Source organism: Schistocerca nitens, chromosome 5 (genome assembly GCF_023898315.1).
Source record: "Schistocerca nitens isolate TAMUIC-IGC-003100 chromosome 5, iqSchNite1.1, whole genome shotgun sequence".
NCBI classification, from domain to species: domain Eukaryota; kingdom Metazoa; phylum Arthropoda; class Insecta; order Orthoptera; family Acrididae; genus Schistocerca; species Schistocerca nitens.
Window position 1 is genome coordinate 849,833,188 of NC_064618.1, and position 23,376 is coordinate 849,856,563.

General features: G+C 42.5%; 1 protein-coding gene across 29 annotated transcripts in view; it reads right to left on the reverse strand.

The window, feature by feature from the left end:
* Window positions 1-23,376, reverse strand: part of LOC126260919 (uncharacterized) — a 239,964-nt gene that overhangs the window by 117,439 nt on the left and 99,149 nt on the right. For 25 of the 29 annotated variants that reach the window (XM_049958396.1, XM_049958400.1, XM_049958399.1 and 22 more), the window contains one exon: window positions 23,057-23,311. The exons of the other annotated variants lie outside the window; for them this stretch is intronic. In XM_049958396.1, coding sequence (XP_049814353.1) covers window positions 23,057-23,311 — 255 coding nt within the window. The remainder of the gene's footprint in view (window positions 1-23,056; window positions 23,312-23,376) is intronic. 29 annotated transcript variants of the gene reach the window in all.

The window sequence follows — 23,376 nt, forward strand, 5'->3', positions numbered from 1 at the left end:
GAATTGAAATACAAGTATAGATTTAAATACATTAGGGCCTACTAGTACTTGTAGCTACTACATGAAGATATTTGAATAATATATGCTTGTTCGTTTTCAAAGAGTTCAAGGCAGTTAATTATCTATTATGTTAGGTAACACTGAAAACTTTCTGCCATGTACACTCATTACTATCTTCAGGTTCTGTTATATACAGAAGTTAGCGCTCCATTTTGACTGATCATTTTTCTCATTCATGAAGTAGCCACCAGTAATATATTTAGACAGTTAACTATCATAATCTTACATAGCAAAAAGGAAGGAAAAAATCAAAGCAAGAATGTGGCATTTGCAGATGAACTAAACTGGAAAGAATGCATATTATTGTCTCATATATTTAACACAATGTCTACACTGTCATCATGTTTAAGGTTTTTTATTTTAAAAAAAAAGCAAATCATTGAATCGACAGCTGAAATATTCCTCAGTACAAGAGATTAATTATTGAGAAATTTCTGAAAACACAGCAAATTCGTATTCCTCACATCAGTACCCTAAATTCAGAATCTCAAAATCAGGATACCAAAAGGAGAATTAGATCAAGAGCGTAAAAAGGTACAGTAATGGCGTCTGTATTGTTTAAATCTGTTACTCTCACAAGGTTAACGCAACCAGTCATCCACTGGAATCTCTGTACAATGTCGCAAAAATTAAGAGATACACAACAAACTGAAGACTTGGAGGAATGTAGTTAGCCGTTCCACTCCACCAAAAAAATTAAGACCTTCTCTGTAGCTGAAGAAATGAAGAAATCTAGCGGTTTTCCTGATCTCATGAAACTTCCTTCAATTGGACAATCTTGTGCAGGAGTAAGCGAATCTATCACATCACGTATAATTTTGTGTTATATTACAAGGGCCGGCCGGTGTGGCCGAGCGGTTCTAGGCACTACGCGCTGGAACCTCGCAACTGCTACGGTCACAGGTTCGAATCCTGCCTCGGGCATGGATGTCTGTGATGTCCTTAGGTTAGTTAGGTTTAAGTAGTTCTAAGTTCTAGGGGACTGATGACCTCAGAAGTTTAGTCCCATAGTGCTCAGAGCCATTTGAACCATTTGTATTACAAGGCACTAAACTTATTCAATTGAGTGAACAGCACCAGAAGCTAAGCTTCAAATTTTAGCGACATATTCAGCTTACATTTTAGTTCTTATTTGAAAGAGGGAACTTCTAACATTTCACTTTAACAGTGTTGTGGCAAAGTTCCGTGTACTTTCTGTTGCAGCTGCGAGGATAATATTTCTAATAGCGACCTATAATCTATTTACGTATAATGTGAAACACTAAAAACCGTTCAAACATTAACTGAAATGTACTGGATAGTTAATTAGCTAAGGTTGTGGCACGATTCATACACATTCCTACCACTTCGCACTGCTCGCAGTTATAATGATACTGATAAAATAAACTGATGGATTCCACCTAGTTATTTCGCTGTAACATTTATCGTCCATAATGAATTAATTATTATAGATATGAAGATTTTGAGCAGCGCAATGTGTAGATCGCTATAGATTACGTCTAAAAACAGTGCTATATGCAGTTCTTTATTAAAACTTTGCAGCACAGACGTAAACAAACAAATTTACGCTAAGTGGCGACATTATGCAAAAAACTAAAACTCGATTTACGCGCGATAGAAGAATCCTAGAAATTAATGTAACTCAGTAAATGACATGTAATTTTTAGCGCGATGGTGTACTTATTTCTGTTGAGGTACGTATGTGTCAAAATTTGTAACCTTAACTGGTGAGGTTGGTACTTGCATAACCAGGGGGAGTGGCCATCTTAGCCAGAGGTCGGCCTGAGCTAGCGAGGCGAGCGCATCGCTGTAGCTGCGCGCTACGCTTACTCGGCCGTTGAGAGCTCGTGAAGAGGTTTCTGTACTGTGGGCGCCGCGGAAGCAAATTGTCGTGTGTTGTTTTCACAACGACTGCAGATTGTCGTGTTCTACAGCCGCAGCATGGGAAAGAAGTACGCACAGAGGAAACCTGCCGCTACGAAGAGTCCTTCGGTTGTGCAGCTCACTGAGTCTGCAGACCGTGCAAGGAATTCCCGAGAAGACGAGTCGCGGCCTGTCCCCCCTTTGTTCGTCTAGTGCAAAGGCGGGTGGACAGCGCTGTTCGACACCATTGCGAATTGCGCTCGGAACGAGGTGGTCTACGAGTCTGTCGATACAGACTCGCTGATCTGCGTTCGAGCTGCAAACGTGGCCGACCACAGGGCGGTCGAGGTCGCAGTGGCCGACCACATCGTCGACGTGCCACCGGCGCGTGAGAAGGCACCTTCCGTAGGAAGGATGAAGACGACCGAGGCACTCCTCAGGGGGTTCCCTCGGTGCTGTGGCGAGGCAGCGGTCCGGGAAGGTCTGCTGCGAGCCGGATTTGGTAGTGCAACCGCAAGGTTGCACAACAGGACCAACGAGAAGAGGGCGCCGCTCTATGACGTAACTGTGCAAACGGCCGACGGCGGGAGCGACATCTTCGACTTGCGGAAGTTGCTGGGCTTCCGGGTGCGATGGAAGCTCTCCCGACCTCCACGGACGCTCAGCACCAGTGCTTCAGGTGCCAGGGCGAGGGCCATGTCGCGAAGTATTGCCGCAACGCGGCGCGGTGCGTCAGGTGCTCGGGCGAGCACGACAGCCGCGCCTGCGACTGCGGTGGTGGTGGTGGTGGTGGGTAGTGTTTAACGTCCCGTCGACAACGAGGTCATTAGAGACGGAGCGCAAGCTCGGGTTAGGGAAGGATTGGGAAGGAAATCGGCCGTGCCCTTTCAAAGGAACCATTCCGGCATTTGCCTGAAACGATTTAGGGAAATCACGGAAAACCTAAATCAGGATGGCCGGAGACGGGATTGAACTGTCGTCCTCCCGAATCCTGCGACTGCGGCAGCAACGTTCTGCCGACTTGTGTCCGGTGTGGCGGCCCGCACGTCGCCAGTTGGCGCGGCTGCCCGGCTTTCCCAGGCCGCAACAGTGCCGAAGGCAGCCGCGGCCGCACCGACGCAGCGGAAGAAGAGAAGACGACGTCGGAAACGACGCAGGGCGCAGACCAGCCCGGCGCACCTGAGGGACGACGCAGTAGAAGATCCACCTGCCAGGGGCAGGGACGACCGCCTGGAAACTGGCAGTCGGGATGCAGCTCGCGCCCCCGAGAAGAACTGTGGCCTCGAACTCGGCACCGGCGTGAAGGAGACCACTACAGCCGTTAAAGCCGCCATGGCGGCAGAGAGGGCCGCCTTCACAGCCGCCGTGGCTGCAGAGAAGGAAGAGGCCTCGAGGCAACTGCGTGCAGTCTTCGCCCGAGGCCTCCGTGCAACAAAACCTGCGAAAACTGCTGCGACCTCGCAGAAGGACGTTCGCGTGTCTGTTCCAGCGGCTACCCCAGCAGCACAGTAGGCGAAAGGGGCAAAGAAGGCAACCGCCGCCCAGCGGTATCGACGGCGACGCCGACCGCCGCGGGGGCGGCCCCTGCAAGGGGACGAGAAGTCAAAGAGGCACCGTTCATCACGCAAGCGCGAGCGAACGGCGTGCATTTCACCGACGCTGAAGCGGCGCGGCTCACTGAACAAACGGAGCAACTCGAGGCTACGATTCAGCAGAGCTGCGCCGTGCAGTAGAGGAGGACGCCGTTCACCACCAGCCTGATGAAGCTGTGCCAAGTCACTGACGACACGGCGCAGCAGAGGGCGAAAAGGCAACGCACGCGTTGCCGCACTGATTTCTTCTGTTACAGGGACGAAGCCACCGCAGCAGGCCAAGGAGACACCACACGAGCCCAGCACACGCGTGCTACAGCACACCGAGCTGCAGCACCGTCTAGGACTGAGCTCTTATGACTTCGCTCGACTTTCCACCTAATCTATCTCCAGATGAGCGCGTATAACTGGTTAACCTTAAACAGACGTACGCAAACATCACAGTACCCACATCCTGCGACACCTCACTTTAAGTGAGTACTAACCCTTATGCAGAGATGGCAGTAGATCTATTGTGTTGGCCATCATGCCGGTGTGGCCGTGGAGGGGCTCCACCTCTTTTTAAAAAAATGGCCAAAGGTCAGCCGTTCGGCAGTCGGTTGCCCGGTGGGTGGCGAGCGAGCCCCACTTGAGGGTGGCGAATGTGGTCGTTTGAGTAAGAATTTATCGCGCCAATTTATTTCGACAAAGAGTATAGTTTAATAGTGCAACTGTGCAGGCATATGTTTTGTGAACTGGAAGTGCTACAATTATTTGTTTGATTACGAATTACGAGGTATACATCAGCGTAAGTGAACATGTGGCAATCTGTGATTTCGTGCCAAAACTGTTAGAACAAAGAGGACAGTGGGACTTGTAGTTCTGTTCGAGTTGATTGAGTAACTCTCGATTATAGCAGCCTACATTACTGCTGTTGGTGGCTCAGAGTCAAATTATTATTAAAGTAAAACTGTAAACCGTCTCACCAGTGCTAACTTAATTGTGTGACAGAAAAGGACGACGCCAATAAATAGTGATTGAACTGTGTCGTGGAAAATGATTATGATATAATAATCACCTAATTTTTGTTCCTTAGCACAAACTACATTCATGTCTGAGTGAATATTAATTCAAAAACTATAACTAATGCGCGGGTGTGGAACAGTCTACTAATGCACCAAGTGTGAAAATCACCCCCTGAGACGTACGTGAGAGCCAAAATTTGCACTAATATTTTTAACGAACATTTGTATATGCACATTCGTGTGAACTCTTCAACCGCACCTATTTACCGCCCCGTCGCAGTACCCACCTTATATGAAAGAAACATACGATAACATGAAACAGTTGTTTTTGCGATTGAACTATGACACGTCTAAATAGCAGATTTCCGGGGGTCTGAAAGTCGTAGGCATATTACTTGGACTACAACAAGACTACGCCAAATTCTGTTGCTCCATGTCCGTCTGTGATAGCCGCACCAAAACACTTTATTATAAAAAAGAAAGATTGGCCTAATTGCCACCACTTGAACTACGATCTTACAATGTTACGCACGAAGCACTTGTCGAATTCAAGAACATAATTATCCCTACTCTTTGTATAAAACTAGGCTTAATGAATAACTTCGTTACGGCCATGGGAAAACTAGAGAAGCATTTCTCTACTTGCGTGAGAAACTTCCGCACTTTAATCAAGCGAAAATAAAAGAGGGGATTTTTGTGGACCCGAGATACCAAAACTGATGAAACGTTTGGTTGGAATGCCTTTGTTCAAGTGTCAACAAACTTTCTAGGAAATGAAAAGGTCAGAAAACTATAAGGATCTTGTTGCAAATCTTCTGCACTGCTACAATGGACCGGGGTGCAACGTGTCCTTAGTGTTAAATTTCCTAGATTCCCACTTGGACTTCCTTCCTGAGAACTGTGGTGCGGACATGGAAATGAGATACCAGTGAGGGTGGAGTACATCAGTGTTAGCCTGTTACTACTGGACATTAAGCAGGGAATCATCAGCAGAAAACTACAAACGCCTTAAGTGACCTTCCTCCCATGGTGAACACCAAGATAAACACGAGTATGTGGATAAGCTAATATAGCCAACAACATAAAGTTATTATAACTTCAAAACGAGAGCTAATCTTGCATTTTCATTAACATTTTAGTTATCAGCACATCCGAAAATATAAAGCTTAGATGTTCCCATGCGAGTTACGGAAAAAAATTAGAATTCTGCTGGTTAACATAATCACCAACACGTACCTTTTTGCATATAAATCAGGTCGTATTCTTCAGACAACGCTTCCCCTACATAAATACGAACAAATTCTAGTAATGATTCTTTAGGATTAATGACTTAAACTTTCTTGTGATCAGAATTTCCGCAATGGCCTGTTGCACCCAAACCTCCAGATGTCAGACATTCATATCAGTACCAAACGTTGTATATCGAAATAGTATCAACCGAAACTCCGATTCAGTTCGTGCTGTGTGCTGTCGTCCAGCAGAACGAGCGCAAACGTTAACTAAAAGTAAAACCAAAACTACGGAGCATAGGAAAATCATAACTATGGGTAAAGAATATGTATGGCTTCCGTGGGGAAGTATGAAGGGTTCTCGGTTCGTACCACAGTGATGACAATTTTTTTTACTGTATTACGCGTGAATGTGTCATATGGCACAACATGTTTATGAGATATAAAAGGGCAGTTTTCAGCAATGTTCTCTTGATTGTCTGTGTTCGCTTCGTTTCGTTGAAAGTATCAAACCTGTAGGGCACATTTGTAGTTTCACAGATCATACCATCAGAACAGAAAAAAAGAAACAACTGTGTCACACGCGCGGAAGTAATAGAAATAATAGCGATTGGCAAATGGAGCGTGTTTGCTGAAATGAAATGAATTCTGATTTTGTCTTCTGGTAAGTTATTTTGTACGTTCATGTCACGAAGAACACTATTATCATTATTATTATTATTATTAGCGAATGTCCCCATGGGAGAACGATAAGCAGGTGATTAACATTTCTTAATGTTCTTCTTATTTTCCCAGTATTTCTTCATTGCCTCCCCAAAGGCCTTCTTCCTTTCTTCGGTCCACTTTGGTCGGAAAGGTTTAGATTCCGTCTCTGGAGTAAACTTCCACTTGTCGATTTTTCTTCTGAATGTATCCCGGTCTGATGTGTTTGTTATGTCAATTTTTGCCTTTTTCAAATCCTTCTTAACTTCAGTTACCCAGGGTATTGTTGCCTTAAGTGATGTCATATAGTCCAATAGAGTTTAGTTAACCTGTTTCCAGGTAATCTGTCTATATGTCCATAAAACTTCATCCGCCTCTTCCTGATATCTGCCTCGATGTTTGATATTTTTTCGGTTGTCTCGGTAGTCTGCAGCCTGTATCCATCTTGTGTGTATCGTGGTCCTAGGATTTTTCTAATAATTTTTCTCTCTACTTTCTTAATTTCGTGTAAATCTAATTTTCTATTCAGGGAGAGTGTTTCACTTGCATATGTGACTGTTGGTTTGATGACTGTGTTGTAGTGTCTGATTTTAGTGCCTTTTGATAGACATTTCTTGTTATATATATTTTGAATAAGTCCGAATGCTTTCTTGATTTTCTGTAATCGGTTTTTTTGTGCTATTTTCTCAAGTCCTGTTGGTTCAATAACTTCACCGAGATACTTAAAGTGCTTGACTCTAGTTATTTCACCATACTTTGTTTTTAGTTTCGAAATATCTAATTTTGAGCAGATGAATTCTGTCTTCTCAAAGGAGATTTGCAGGCCAACCTTCTCAGCACATTCTTTAAGTGTCTCAATTTGTTTTACTGCTGTTTCTTCACTGTCAGTTATAATTGCCAAGTCATCTGCAAACGCTAAATAAGGGATGTTCAATTTTCCTTTACCTCTTCCTAGTTCAATTGGCTTCCACAAGCTTTGTTTCCTTAGTGTTACTTCCCACTCTTTCATAACTTTGTCCAAAACTATATTGAATAATAGTGGTGAGATCCCATCTCCTTGTCTTACTCCTGTTTTAATTGAGAATGGTTCCGAAATTTCCCCTCTGAATTTAATTTTTGATTTGGTTTCTGTTAGTGTTTGTTCAATTAGTTTTCGGGTTTTAGTGTCTAGGCCTCGTTCTTCGAGAATGTGACATAGAGACTGTCTGTCTATGGAATCGTATGCCTTTTTGAAATCAACGAATGTGCAGATTATTGGTTTTGACCTGATTGCTTTAATCTTTAAAATAGTTTTAAGGTTGAATATCTGTTCCGGGCATGATCTATTAGGACGAAAGCCTGCTTGGTAATCTGAAATTGTATGTTCTAGTTGTTCTTGTGCCCTCTTTAGGAGACATGCAGATAGAATTTTGTAGGTAACTGGTAAAAGTGAAATGCCTCTGTAGTTGTTTACGTCTGATCTCTCTCCCTTTTTGTGCAATGGGTGAATTAGTGCACACTTCCACTCCTCTGGGATATTTTCTGTCTGCCAAATTTCTTGGATGATGCTAGTGATCTCTTTTAACGAATTTGGACCAAGGTTTTTCAGTAGTTCAGCTACAATTCCATCTTCTCCCGATGATTTATTATTTTTGAGTTTTCTAATGTGACTATAAATTTCTTCTTGAGATGGTGGTAGTGAAGTCTCATTCGTGTGTTCTGGTTGTAATCTGGGGAATCTTGTACTTGGTTGTGGGCAATTTAGGAGTTGTGAGAAATATTTAGCTAGTTCTTGGCAATTTTCTTTGTTAGTTAGTGCCAATTTTCCATTCTGTTTCCGGAAGCAGAGATTTTGTGGAGTGTATCCTTTGATTTGATTTGCGAATATTTTATAAAAATCTTGAGTGTTGTGGTTCTTAAAGTTTTCTTCAATTGTGTTTAGCTGTTCATTAAGGTATTTTCTTTTAGTTTGTCTAAGTATTTTAGCTGTTTGTTTTCTCACTTTGAAAAATGTTTGTTGTGTGGTTTCTGATTTGTCACAATTGTAATTTAAAAAGGCTTGTTGTCTCTCTTCTAATGCGTTATCACAATTCGAATTCCACCATGGATGCTTGGATATTTTCTTTAACGGAATCAAATCTCTTGCTTTCTGTATAATTTTCGTTCGGAAATCTTTCCAGTTGTTTGTTGGTTGTTTATCCCATGCTTCTGTAATTTCTGATTCCTTGATATTTTTCAAGTCAAATTTGGGAATTAGTGGTGATTTCCTTTGGCGTTTCCTTTTTGGAGTGAATTTAATTTTAACTCTGGTAAGGTAGTGGTCAGAATCCATATTTGCCCCTCTGCGGACTTGAACGTCGTGTATTTCTTTCTGGAAGTCATAGGAGATCGCAACATGGTCTATTTGAAATTCACCAAGCTGAAGGTTTGGTGATCTCCATGTTTTTTGTTTCTTGGGGTCTTTTCGAAGTGATGTTGTCACGATTTTTAGGTTGTTTTGCTGACATAACTCGATGAGTCTCATGCCGTTCTTGTTTGTGAATTTGTGTGCAGGGTAATTACCGACTGTTTTTTTATATTTCCTCTCTTTGCCAATTTGCGCGTTGAAATCCCCTAGAAGAATTTTTACATCCTCCTCTGGAATTTTGGACATTTCAGTTTCGAGTTTTTCCCAAAATTTTTCTGTCTTCTCCGGTTCTTTTTTGTTGGCAATGTTGGTAGGTGCATGAACATTAATAAATGTATATATTTTGTTGGTGTGCTTGATTCGCATGGTCATTAGTCTGTTACTGATTTGATTTATGTCTATAACAGAGTCAAGGGTGTCCTTATTTACAATAAAAGCCATGCCAAATATTGCAGCTCCTTTGCCAATTTTCTTGTCTGTTTTACTTTTAAAGATACGGTAATTGTTGTAGTCTATTGTTTCTGAATCAGTGAATCTGGTCTCTTGGAGAGCAAGGATTTGAATTTTCTGTTTGTTGAGTTCTGTTGTAAGATTATGAAGTTTGCCTGTCTGAATTAGTGTCTGAATGTTAAAAGTGCCAATAAATGTATGGGACTTTCGTGGACGTTTACTAGAGAACTCCGACTTTCTCTGTCGTACGAGCCCAAGCTCCCCAGAATCCGATAGCTTGGTTGTCGCCACAGGGCGAGTGGATTGGCCACCTGGGGTAATATTAATTTTACTTGTACGAATCATACTGCTTGTAATTAAGTTCCAGCTAATGCTGGGTAGTTAGAACCAGGGATTGTTAGTTCCTGGAGCTTGGTGTTCAGCCGCACCTCACATGGTGAACAGACGCTGGCCAGAGTACCGGTGGTTGCCACACAGACGTGTCTGGGCTTTTCAATATGCTTTATCTTGTTGATAATGCTTGCCTCTTCCGCCAGTTCCGCCGTACCGATGATCTTCATCTCCGTCTTCACTACCGTTGAGGTCTTCGCCGTATCCCTGGCAAGGGACCCTCACAAGGTACTATCACCCGGGCCAGGTGAACCAAGGTTTTTTTACGAGGTGTTACTCCTCCCCCTCCTCCTTTTACAACCGGGCTTGGGACCGGCTTAGGCGGAGTTTATTATCATTATTATTATTATTACTATTAATACTTCAGCACGTGTGATGCAATTGTTTCTTTATTCTACTGTTCCGATTGCTAATGTGTATTCTGCGAAACTACATATGCACTAGCTGCTTCATTACGAGTGGTGTCTGTTCGGTAGAACATGTCCGTCAGAGTACCACACCTATCTATACAAATGTTTTCTATAGGTTCGCTACTTTTAACTAATGAAGCGAAAGCAAACTGCCAAAAGAACATTCCTACAAACTCCGGAAAGTCCTTTTACATGTCAGGAAAATGTTCTCCCGCATAAGAGTTCCACGCGTAAACAGTTAAACAAAAATTTTCATTTCTGGGTTCGAACGCGGGACCTTTGACACGACGACCTCACGTTGTATCAACTCACCCACTCATGATCTGCACAATACTTGCTCACAGATACACTTTCCCTTTGCTCCGTAGTTCTAGTGTTACTCTTAATTACCGTTTATGCATGCTCTACTGGACGACAGCACATAGTACGAACTAAATCGGTGTTTTGGTTAATACTCTATCGACCTATAACGTTTTGTACCGATATGACTGTCTGACATTTGGAGATTTGGATGTTAGAACAATGACTTGATTTTACAAAGACTCTCTCCCGAAAAAACTCAGTTCTCCGATGTTTCGCACAAAATAATATCCGCTGCATTCCAGCGTACTGTTGTCTCTGATATTTCACACAGAACAACACCGTGCGTCTAAGAGCGGTGAGTGTTTTTTTGGTTGCTATCTATAGTAAAGCAAATACTTTCTTAAATCGTAGTGAAAGATGAAGAGATACTGCAGTACTCGCCGAGGTAACAGTTCGAACTAACATGTCGTTACTTTTCATAACTTTGATCTTGCTCGTCTTACTAGAGCTGCGTGAGTAAAATAAGGTAGCAGATACTACAGTATGTGGTTTAGGAATATGGCGCCTGCTCAGCAGTTTCCGTTTCAAGATACCAACACACCGAAAATCGTCTCCAACACACGCGGCTAACAACTGCTTAAATCTCGAAGTCTGACTTAGTTGTACACCCAGTGAATGCGGTATAGAAATTGGCAGCTGCGTAGCTGCTTTCTTGTTAAGGAAACTTCACACCGAAAACCATCTCCAAAACACTCTGCTCGGAACAGTTGTAAGCTTGAAGTCGGACTTAGCTATCGACTGTTGTCAGCAGTTGTTAGAAATCCCGAGTTTGTAAAACTAGTTGAGGGAAGTTTTGTTTCGTGTTTACAGCTTATGGTCAGTGAACATTTGGGCGACTGGCGCTTGCGCATTGCCGTGTCGTCTGCTTCGTTTCTTTCTTGTGTTTATATAACGGCGACTGCTCCACAGAAGTAACTATTCAGCTTTTATTAGAAACTAAAGTTGAGAAACGTCTATGGGTTGCCTTTTGATTCAATACTTTTATGAATAAATTATTTTAACTTAACGGTCTTTTAATGTTTAAGACAGTGACAGCGATGTTCATTTTGGGTATTAGAATATATATTGATCACTTCCTTTCAGAGGGAAATGCTGGAAAGATACATTGTGTTTGAGTGTAGCTGCATATATTTAAAGTGCTTCTCTGAGACCACAAGATAGTGAGATATGGGGAAGTAACTGAATACATAGGTAGTATGTGCCGATAATTGGATGTATTAATGTATTAAGAATGTGTAGACAGTAAAATAATAAAATCCTTGAGTACGTTCAAGATAACCCGGCACACCCTAAGCATAGTTTCGTTTATCTTGGCCACAGATATTCGATGAAAGTACAATAAATTTGTACAAGTGTCACCTATTGCCAAAAATCGACGTTGTTCTGCTGGTGATGTTGCAGCTTTAAAATTTTTGTCTTTCTGTTGAATATGTCGTGCTAATAATCTCAAAGAGCTCTTCGAAATGCTCACATGTCACTCTGAGAAAATTTTGGAAACATCGCCTTCAATACAAGGATCCTCCAATACAGGATTGTAGACTTCATGGGTTACTATTTGTAACAAAAACCTTCAGGACCACATGCGTCATTTTCTGGGTTTTTACGACAGTTGACAACAGTTGTAAGTTTGTCAAACTCGGAAGAGTTACAAATTTGCTGAACTTCGACAGCTGTTTGTTTTTGTTTGCTGGAGTCTGAAGGTACCTTTAGATCAATGAAGAGTTATTGTGAATGCACTAAGATGGTTAATGCACTAAGATGCATGGTAAATGAATTGGACGTCTTTGACCAGTTGGTATTAGTTGCCATATAAGACAGAAGTGGTGGTACCTTTCGATTTTTAGGATGTTATTTTGTATTTGCTTTACTTTTTACTCGCAAAATCTGTGCAGCAGAATGCAAAAGTTCGTTAGATTCACAATGTAATCCTAATGTATTATATACCACGGAATATTGATAATAAATGTTTACCATACAGTGTTTCTAATCAGTGAAAATGTTATCTCGAAGAAACATCTCGACCAACGCAATGTTTTTAAGGTGTTATTCGTAACGCTGAGCGCCGAACGATATTTTTTGTAAATTTCAGCTTTCAGTTTAAAACTTTAAAATTGTAGGTACATTTAATTTGAAGAGTTCAGTTTCTGGATGGATTAGTCACTGCTGTCGCTGTATGCACTGGATTTAAACACGATTAAAGGCGCTAATTATAGCTGTATCGCTCCTCTTATAGGTCACATTTGCGATGTTATCTTGATTTACTTCAAAGCCACGTAGCCTAAGAGTTCTTTCTTTGCTCATTGTAGAGATTATATCGAAAGATAGTTAACCATAAATCGTGATCAGAGTAAGCAGACGTTCAGTAATTTCCATCTCCTGATGAAAATAATAATAAGAAAACCATCCCTTCTCTGGGCACTCGCTTCTGACGAAGTCCCTTCCGGTTGTCAATCATCGTTTGTGTTTTCACAATCGGATATTTGCTATTTCCCAGGAGTTACAAGCAAGTCCGTCTCCCATTACACCACGTAGTGTTTTCCAATACATTGTGGGGATGAGAGAAGCGCTAATACTTTGTCCTCCTCTCGATTACTTTAATTTCAAATATTCAGATGACTGCTAACGTTACTTTGAATAAATTACTTGTGATACAGACTTCTGGAATTGTTCTTTTCCAAACACGAAGACCCGTTCGAAAGAGGGACAGCTCACTGAGCATGGCAGTCGACTTCTAACGTCTGCCGCCCGAGCTATCAGAAAAGTTAGGAAGGGTTACATGCACTGATGAGCCAAAGCATTATGACCACTTGCTTAATAGCTCGTTTGTCCGCCTTTGGAACGAAATACATCACTGATTCTGCTTATAGGAGATCCGACAGTTTGTTGGTAGGTTTATGGAGGTATGTGACTTTAGATGTCTACGCACAGGTCACGCAATTCGCACAATTAACGACCCACTGATTTGAGTACGCATTGATGGCGCCCGATAGCGACCTAGATGGGTTCCATAGGACTTACATCAGGCGAATTTGGTCGCATAAATATGACATCGGCTTCGGGGGAGACATCAAGCATGAAGTGATGCAGATGGTTTCCAACTGTCACCATGTCTTCGATCACTACCGCAGGTCCCATGCAAGCGTAGGAGAATGTCTGCCACAGCATAACACTGCCCTCCCCCCTCCGCCCCCCCCCCAACCTGCGTCCGTGGACCGCTGCACGTTTCAAGCCGTCTTTCGCCTCGATGATGGCGTTTTTGCAGACGACCGTCGACCTAATGTAGCAAAATTTGATTCAGTCGAAGAGCCACACGTTTCCATTGATCGACAGCCGAATTACCATGGTCCTGTGCCCATTGCAAATGTAACTGACGATGTCATTAGGTCAACATGTGAACATGTGGGGGTGGTCTACTGCGGAGCTCCATGTTCAACAGTGTACAGTGAACGGTGTGCTCCGAAACACTTGTCCGTGTACCTGCATTACGCTATTTTGGCAGACATGTCACAGATCACCATGTATCCTACTTTACCGAGCAGGCAGGCCTCCGAACCCCACGTTATGTGAAGAGTCGAGGACGTCCAACCATGTAGCTTCTAATCTTAGTTTCACTGTTCTTCTACCCCTTTCCGCAAATGCTCACGACAGTAGTACGTGAACATTCGATCAGCTTCGCCGTTTTCGAGATACTGGTTAACAGACTCACGTGCCCGCGACACCAGCGTCGCGATGGGCATTGGTCATAATGTTTTGTCGTCTATTCGGGTCTACAGTGGGACTTAGCAGGCTTAGGGAAATGTAAAGTTCGGAGGAAGAAGACGGCTTCCCATAACAGCAGAAGACGTTGATGTGTCTGCAGCCCACATAACAACATTAGGAATGAATACGTAACGCAACGTGTGGGCAAAATGATTGAGGAACTCTTTGCAAGAACTCAGCAATCCATCGTGTGTGTGAATAAGCCCCTTGTAGATAGCTAAACAAACACTGCTTTTTTGCCTTGTTTCACAATTTTGTTATTAATGCTACTGCACAACCTAGGTTTCGGGTTATAAGTCCAATTTCAAGTACATTACTGATTCCCAAAGATGATTATTGCGAATACATAGAAAGAAGGATCCCTTACTGTATGATTATATGATAGCGAAGCAAACACTGGAAGCAGTTACTTCTGTAAAATATCTGAGAGTATGCCTACGGAACGATTTGAAGTGGAATGATCATATAAAATTAATTGTTAGTAAGGCGGGTGCCAGGTTGAGATTCATTGGGAGAGTCCTTAGAAAATGTAGTCCACCAACAAAAGAGGTGGCTTACAGAACACTCGTTCGACCTGTACTTGAGTATTTCTCATCAGTGTGGGATCTGTACCAGGTCGGATTGACAGAGGAGATAGAGAAGATCCAAAGAAGAGCGGCGCGTTTCGTCACAGGGTTATTTGGTAAGCGTGATAGCGTTACGGAGATGTTTAGCAAACTCAAGCGTCAGACTCTGTAAGAGAGGCGCTCTGCATCGCGGTGTAGCTTGCTGTCCAGGTTTCGAGAGGATGCGTTTCTGGATGAGGTATCGAATATATTGCTTCCCCTACTTATACCTCCCGAGGAGATCACGAATGTATAATTGAGAGATTCGAGCGAGCGCGGAGGCTTTCCGGCAGTCGTTCTTCCCGGGAACCATACGCGACTGGAACAGGAATGGCAGGTAATGACAGTGGCACGTAAAGTCGCTTCTTGAAACTTTTTCTCGGGATAGTTTATCTTCAAAAGTCTTCAAGTACAGTTCCTTCAGTATATCTGTGACTCTCTCTCACGGATTAAACAAACCTGTCACTGTTTCTGCTCCCCTTCTCTGTATATGTTCAATATCCCCTGTTAGTCCTATCTGGTACGGGTCCCAAACACTTGACCAATATTCTAGAACCGGTCGCACGAGTGATTTGTAAGCAGTTTCCTTTGCAGACCGATTGCACTTCCCCAGTGTTCTGCCAATAAACCAAAGACTACCATCTGCTTTACCCATGACTAGGCCTATGTGATCATTCCAATTCATATCCCTACATAGTGTTAAACTCGGGTACTTGTATGAGTTGGCCGATACCAGCAGTGACTCACTGATATTATAGTCATGAGGTACTACGTTATTTCGTTTTGTGAAGCGGAAAATTTTACATTTCCGAACAGTCAGAGCAAGTTGCCAAGGAAAGTGGGAGGCGATGGCAGACACTACACTAAGAAGAACACTGAAGGAATCTTAAGGAAGCACTGTTCATAAACAAAGGCCGTGCTTACAAAATTTAGTTCGACAGCTCCTTGAGTAACGTTGACTTGTCCGAGAGAACTGGCAAGACGACTTAAATGAAGAGAAGATTCCGTCAAGAGCTGCACTAATCGTCACAAACTTGTTTGGTCAGCTCCTGCAGAGAGTCGCAGAAATGGTTTACCAGCTCAAGACATCCAAGGGAGGAGCTGACTTTCTTTTAAAATTTCAACAGTCATCATTCCAAGACGAAAGAAGAAACATATTATTCCTCCAAGATATATGTCATTTCGTAGAGATGATTGTAAAATAAGGGAAACTTCCTCTTTACAAATCACTGTGGGATCTATACCAGCCGGCCGGTGTGGCCGTGCGGTTCTAGACACTTCAGTCTGGAACCGCTTGACCGCTACGGTCGCAGGTTCAAATCCTGCCTCGGGCATGGATGTGTGTGATGTCCTTAGGTTAGTTAGGTTTAAGTAGTTCTAAGTTCTAGGGGACTGATGACCTCAGAAGTTAAGTCCCATGGTACTCAGAACCATTTGAGCCAATAGTTCTGACAAACAAAAATTTCATTCTTGCGCAAGCATTTTTACCCTTAAAAGTCTCAAACATTTTCTCCATCAGTATAAAGAACGAGAAAGTATTATAAATGAGTTTTCATATCCATAATAAAGTATTCTAGACACTTTCTCCCAGATTCACACAAAAAATATCTCATTCTCTGAAAAGCTCAACTGCTCGCTACGAAGTCTCAAATAAGAATGCCCGGCCTGCACGACTGACTGGCTGCCAAGTGAACCACAGATACAACCAAACATGGAGCCAAGGATCTTATCCACGACTCACGCAGTGCGCTCACTCATCTTTGTCCGAGTACAGTGAAGGGGGATTATTTACAATACCAGGAAACATATGAGAATATTACGAGCCTACTTACAAAGTTTCAAGAACTGGCATTAAATAATGACTAAGAATATGCCACAACTCTTCACGTATGGTACCTACAGGGATCGTGAGGATGGGATTAGATTGATTACAGCACGCACAGAAGTATTTAAACAGTCATTCTTCCCAGGCACCATGAATGGACCAGGGAGAATCTATCATGACTGGTACAGTGGGAAGTACCATCTGCCACGATCTCCGCAGTGATTTGCGGGCCGAAGTGGTCGTGCGGTTAAAGGCGCTGCAGTCAGGAACCGCGAGACCGCTACGGTCGCAGGTTCGAATCCTGCCTCGGGCACGGATGTGTGTGATGTGCTTAGGTTAGTTAGGTTTAAGTAGTTCTAAGTTCTAGGGGACTAATGACCTCAGAAGTTGAGTCCCATAGTGCTCAGAGCCGTGATTTGCGGAGCACGGATGTAGACGTAGGTGTGAATTGGCAGGCGTTCGTCACACACACAATTCTCAAAACCAATAGTGCGTGGGAAAATTTCAGTTGGTGATACCTCGTACACCATCCACCACATATAGTAAAATGACACTCAATTTAAGATGTGCATACTTCAGACGGAAAGCTACTCGAGGAAGCATAACTTGCAAAATACAGTTACTTAGTGATACTCCTGAAACAGGCTTATAAAATCTATATCCCGTGTGCACCTCGCAGGTTATTTGTTGGTGCCTTCAAGACTGACTCAAACAAGTCATTAAATAGAACGAAAAAATAGTAACCATGCTGACCTACTCTCTGACTTCATTCAAGCGGGTAATGACAAATACAGGTATACGGAAAAGAAAAAAAAATCACTGTATCTACTGGAATACCTCTACAGCTCGAACATGGAAACTCATTCAACGCCATTTGGTATCAAATTACAGAAAACCAACAGAGCCTCTATAATAAAATTAGAATTAGATGTTTGAAAATTTTCGAACCTACGGCAGTAGAGTGGTTAGTGAAAGCATGTAAACATTAAAAAAAAACGAAAGAAGTTTGGCAAAAATCACAGGTAGTGAGACTGGTTATGTGATGGAACGAACCGATGGGCTGGTGTACCATTTACGCAGTGCCATATGTAGAAAGCTTTTACAAGAATTTGAAACTTTTAACTATAATTCTACCATTATAACTGAGTGAAAATTATAGCAATCATTGTGTTACTTAGAAACTATCTGACTTATAAATTCCAATGACATTCTCGCCCATGTAATCTGCGCCAGAATCGTCTTTGCTACCGTGCTTGTGAACACGAACATTAACTATGTAAATTACTTCCAGTAAGTGTTATTCCAATTAATCTTAACTGAACCTATCTGTAAACGAGACTGAGCACAAAGAATGGTTGTCGATAATACACAGAAAGCCAATGTCATGAAACAATAGCACAACATAGCTAACTGTTGCGTCTTGAGACTGTGCCGAATTAGAAAAACGCATCTACTGAATTTATACGAAAATTTTGCAAATGAAAACTTTTTCTAGTTTCTCTCAAAAAGTTCATTTAGGCCCTAAAATTATTTTTTACCTTCCAACGGATAACTCGGGTCTACGCTACCTGCATGCTTCAAGAGTATGAAGAGCCGAACTGCATGTACCTGAAATACTGCGCGGGAAACCGCTTTATCTAACTTTAAGCTACTTTTGTGAATTAAACTTTTGTTATCTTTTTGGAAACGCAGCTCACTGTCCGCTCAGTAGTGCAAGGCGTGACATTGCAAATTTAACGAGACTTAATTTTCATTTAAGAGTGAGCACTAGTTCCTGGGAAATGTCTGCAAATGAATAAAGAGTATTTTGATATTATATTAAAGTCTTTTGATGACATAAAAATTATTCGAATTAGCATGAACAGTAACTGTTCCTCAGCCATAAAATTACTTTTACACAAATATTTAAATTAACGTAAAATTTACTCTTTGCTTTCCTTATGAAACACTTTTATCTCACAGTTGTGGGAGAGAGATAAACACATGCCTGATAGTTCACCCTTGGTAACAACATATAGATATTGTTAAACACAATAAAATCTTTAAATTACAATGCTTCACAGTAAGCGCTTGCTGCAAATAAAAACTATATTCATGTTACCTTGCCTGCCTACGAAATCATCTCAGAATCATTCTATGTCCTCAGTCAAACCACCAGGGAGCACTCAAACAAAATTCATGAAAAGTTCCTCAATCAGTAGCTCACAACTCTCTCTCTCTCTCTCTCTCTCTCTCTCTCTCTCTCTCTCTCTCTCTCTCTCTCTCTGTCTCACTCTCACTCTCACTCTCTCCAACGAGCTCTACCAGCACCTAAGAGGTGCAGGCTCTCGATAAGAGGTGCTCGATAATACTACCTCTGGTAGCCAAAGAATACGGACCACTCATGTCTCCAGACATGCAACGATGCTTATGTTGGCGAACGTACCAAACAAATTGATATTTCTCACAATGCAAACACATATCATACAATATTAGTTGATAATATAGGTCCCAACTTCAAACTTTTCACAGATGACGCAACGGTGTATGAGACTCCGTTATCCAATAACAATTGCACGGGTATCTAACTTAAATATGAAAGAACATCTACTTGGTGTGTACAGTGGCAACGAGCTATAAATGTTGAGAAATGTTATGTTGCACATTTCACTGAATATAAAAATGTAATAGCATTTGGTTGTAGACTTATGAATCTTATCTGGAGATCCTCATTTAGTATTGATACGTAGGAGTAACGAGGATTGAAGATATGAAATGAAACGATTACTCGAACTGCAAAACAGACGGCAGGTCTTGGTTCCTAGATAGAGCGCGAGAAATCTGTGGAAGACAAGTGTACGGCGTGTATCGGAGTAATGTTGCAACTTGTAAGATCCATATCAAGCGCGTTGACGTGTACTCGTTAACTATACCCAAAATGAAAACATTGCCATAGACATATATGAAGCGCCAGTAATATCTGAAAAGCTCCCAAAAGTGAGACCCATATCTATTAAAGAATACTGTTGTGCCACGAAAACACTCTAAAAATTTGCAATAACTGTTTTTAATGAAATAACAGATAATTTTAACTCCACACATTTTACATTGCAGGAACGGTGAGTTGGACCAATTGTACTACCCACAATGGTATACTAATAATCATTTCTCCTATGCTTTCTCGGTTAATATACTACGAATAAAATTTTTAATTGAGTGAAAGATCCCCTTTATTCTTTTCTTACAGCCAGTTGCAAAAATGTTGATGCGAATGAGAATATGTTGAAGAATATTTCCAAGTACTGGAGAAAATTTAATACCAGTGGTAATCGGACTCAGACTGCAGTTTAGCGTGATAACAAAATACTGCACATGGGTCGAATTGGTTATGACAGGAACTGTGTCTGTGGGCATTTACCTTCACCACAGGAATTCGACAAGCTCTCCTGCTCATCCACTGAATCCTCGACTCTCAAAGGAATTGCTCTCACTCTTACCATTACTCGTCTGCTTGACAACAGATATTTATCATTAAATACCTCGGCCGAGGGTTCACATTACATAATGTGCTTAACTAAAGTGTTGCAATAGATCAGCCTCAAAACGTCAACCAGTTAACAAGTGTTCTATGCCCTAACGTTTACTACGAAGATGGAGAACTAGACCAAAATTAGGCTGTGATTTTAATCGAAAATTGTTGTGAAAAATCGACGTTTCAGTTTTTAGGACAGCACCAAAAAAGGAACAGAAATTATATTCGTGGATAATTCTGAACAGAGATGAAAGGGAATTAGATTCTTTGATTGTATTATGTTTTCCATCTCGGCAGGATGCGTAACAGGCGCTTTCAATGTATTGTTTTTGGAACATAAATCTATTACTTCGTCACTGAAGTCACGTGTAGGAAGTATACGCCGTAGAAGAATGGAGAAACGTACTAGGCTTGCACCATAGTAAATTTAAATGTAATATATGGCATTCACACGATTTATGCTTATAATTTCCATTTTAAAATATATATGGATATCAGAATGCAACATACGGTGATGTGCAAAGTTCCACGTGATGTGTCACTGCCAAACAATATAGTTCAATGAGACTTGAACGATACATCTAGAGAACTGCTATAATATAATACAAAAGGTGACTGAAAGAAATATCCAATGAGGAGAACCGGAATGACACGTTTAGCCAAAGAAAATAATTACATTAAAGTCGTGGCGATTCATGATGGTCTCCTGGACATTAAAAAAGGTAGGATGTGTTCTTAGTAGGATGGTGATCACCACAGACAGCACAGTATGCTCTGCACCGTCCTCCAATGCTGGCCACGAAGTTTGTTAGAAGTTAGGGCGTTGACATCTGGTAGATGGTCGTTGGTGCTTCTGGAAATGCTATAGGACGTCTCCGCAACGTACACTACAAGTGCTCTATGGGATTTAAATCGGAGGGAACGGACAGATCAGTCCATTTGCCGAATATCCTCTCGTTCCAAGTACTCCTCCATCTAACCTCGATGCGGTCGGGTATGAAGCTCTGCCCGAATACACCCTTGAGAAGACGCACATGGGAAAGGAGTACAGAGTCAGCTGCCGTTCATCGCACAGTGCACCACGCTCGAAGATTTGGAGGTCGGTACGCCCGTGCAACACTATACCTCCCCATCACAACACCTGGACCACTAGCACAATAATGCTCGACAATGAACCTGGGTGAATTACGTGTTCGCATGTCTCGGCCACATGGGGGCGCGTCCGGAATCGGTAAGCAGACTGAATGTGCTCTGACCACGCGACCCCACCCCTGGTTGGTACAATCCCCTTGCTCAATGACAAATCTTTGAACACAATACACTCACTGCTCAACGTTATTGTGACACTGCACTTATCCTCCGCATGCGTCGTTTCAGCGGTGCATTCAGCTCTGACTGCATTTTTATGGAGGAGCTCTTGGAGCGAGGGGACGTTCAGCGAATAGACTGTATTGCCCATTTCCCTGACTTAAATCCCATCGAACATGTGTGGGATGCAGCGTATTGCAGCAGGCCCACGTGTACTAGGGACCATCCTGGAGTTAACCTCGCTGGTGGAGGAACAGAATGCCTCACCGCCTTCTTACCAATTTTGTGGCCAGTGTGGTGACATGTTGCGGAGCAATCATTGCTGGCCGTGATGATCAAACACCCTCTAAGGAATCCTGGGCCACATTTTGTAACAAAGTCGCTTGCTAAGTCGGGCAGTAAGGAGGGGATCCATGCTCGAATCAGCAATGTTCCGGGAGCCATCATGAATCGCACTGACTTGAACGTAATTACTGCCTTTTGAATAAGAAGTGTGTAAGTAGGCTGTTTAGGTTTTTTATTGGTAACGCCACGTAGCGCTCTGTATGAAAATCACGGGCTGTGCTGTGTGCAACCTGTGGCTGGTTAGCATTGTTGTAATATTCGCTATTGTAGTGTTGTGCAGTTGGATGTGAACAGCCCGTAGCGCTACGTGGCGTTACCAATAAAAAACCTAAACAGCCTACTTACAAATGTCATTTCTGTACACCTCACTACGTATTTCTTTTAGTTACCTTCTGTGCTGTAATGTAAAAATGGTTCAAATGGCTCTGAGCACTATGGGACTTAACTTCTAAGGTCATCAGTCCCCTAGAACTTAGAACTACTTAAACCTAACTAACCTAAGGACATCACACACATCCATGCCCAAGGCAGGATTCGAACCTGCGACCGTAGCGGTTGCGCGGTTCCAGGCTGTAGCGCCTAGTACCGCTCGGCCACCCTGGCCGGCCTACTGTATTGTACTGTACTGTACTATACACATCATGCAAAAGCTATTTTCGTTCTTACTTACTACTGCAACGGACCTGAATGACTCATGTTACGCAAGGAACGAAGAACCCAAACACTGATACGTTGCTTTTGGAAGTTAAACTCAAATGGTTTAAGCCAGGTTTACTAGATTAGATTGTATGGCGGAGGAGACAGTCACATTTCTCATCTTCATCACCTATACTAACTTAAAAATGTACTATAAAATTGTCCCTGATTATCTGGAATGTCATTTTACGATTTGGCAAGAAGTTGAGTCACAATAATAATTAAGAAATGTCGTACAACGCAGATGATCCTTTATTAAGTCGCTTTTACATCGCAGATCGAGAAAATTCAGGATATTTTGGAAATTTTAGCTTTGGTCGAGAAGACGTCTGAACAGAAGAACTCAAAAAGTCCAGCCGAAGATCTTCCTGAAGAAGTCGGCGATGGCGTCCACGTCAATACCGGCGTCCCTCAACATCTGGATCATGTTCTGCACGGCCTCCAGCTCTCCCACACGCAGCACCAGTTGCTGGAAAAACAGGAAGATAAGTGATCTGACCTTATCGAGAAGTGATTAACAAACATTGACAAGGATGTGCCAGTGTAATTGGGACCTACATGGAACTCGTCCGAGCTGAGCCTGTTGATGAGTTCAGCAAAGTCGGGGCTGGTCTCCAGCTTCTCGTTGTAGAGAGCCTTGAGCTCGTCGACTGGGAGGATGGCGAGGATCTCATCGAGCATGGACTTGAGGCTCCTGCTGCTCCTCCTCATTCGGCTGGCGGGCTTTGAGATCGGAGGAATGCCCAGGAAGTCGTGGATCGTGTTGAGGAATCCGTAGGGGTCAAGGCCCGAGTCCTCGAGGAAGTTGAGCAACTGTGGAAAAACTTGAGCAATCAGAAATTTTGTGACGTAACATCTTGTAGGTGCACGACGTATCT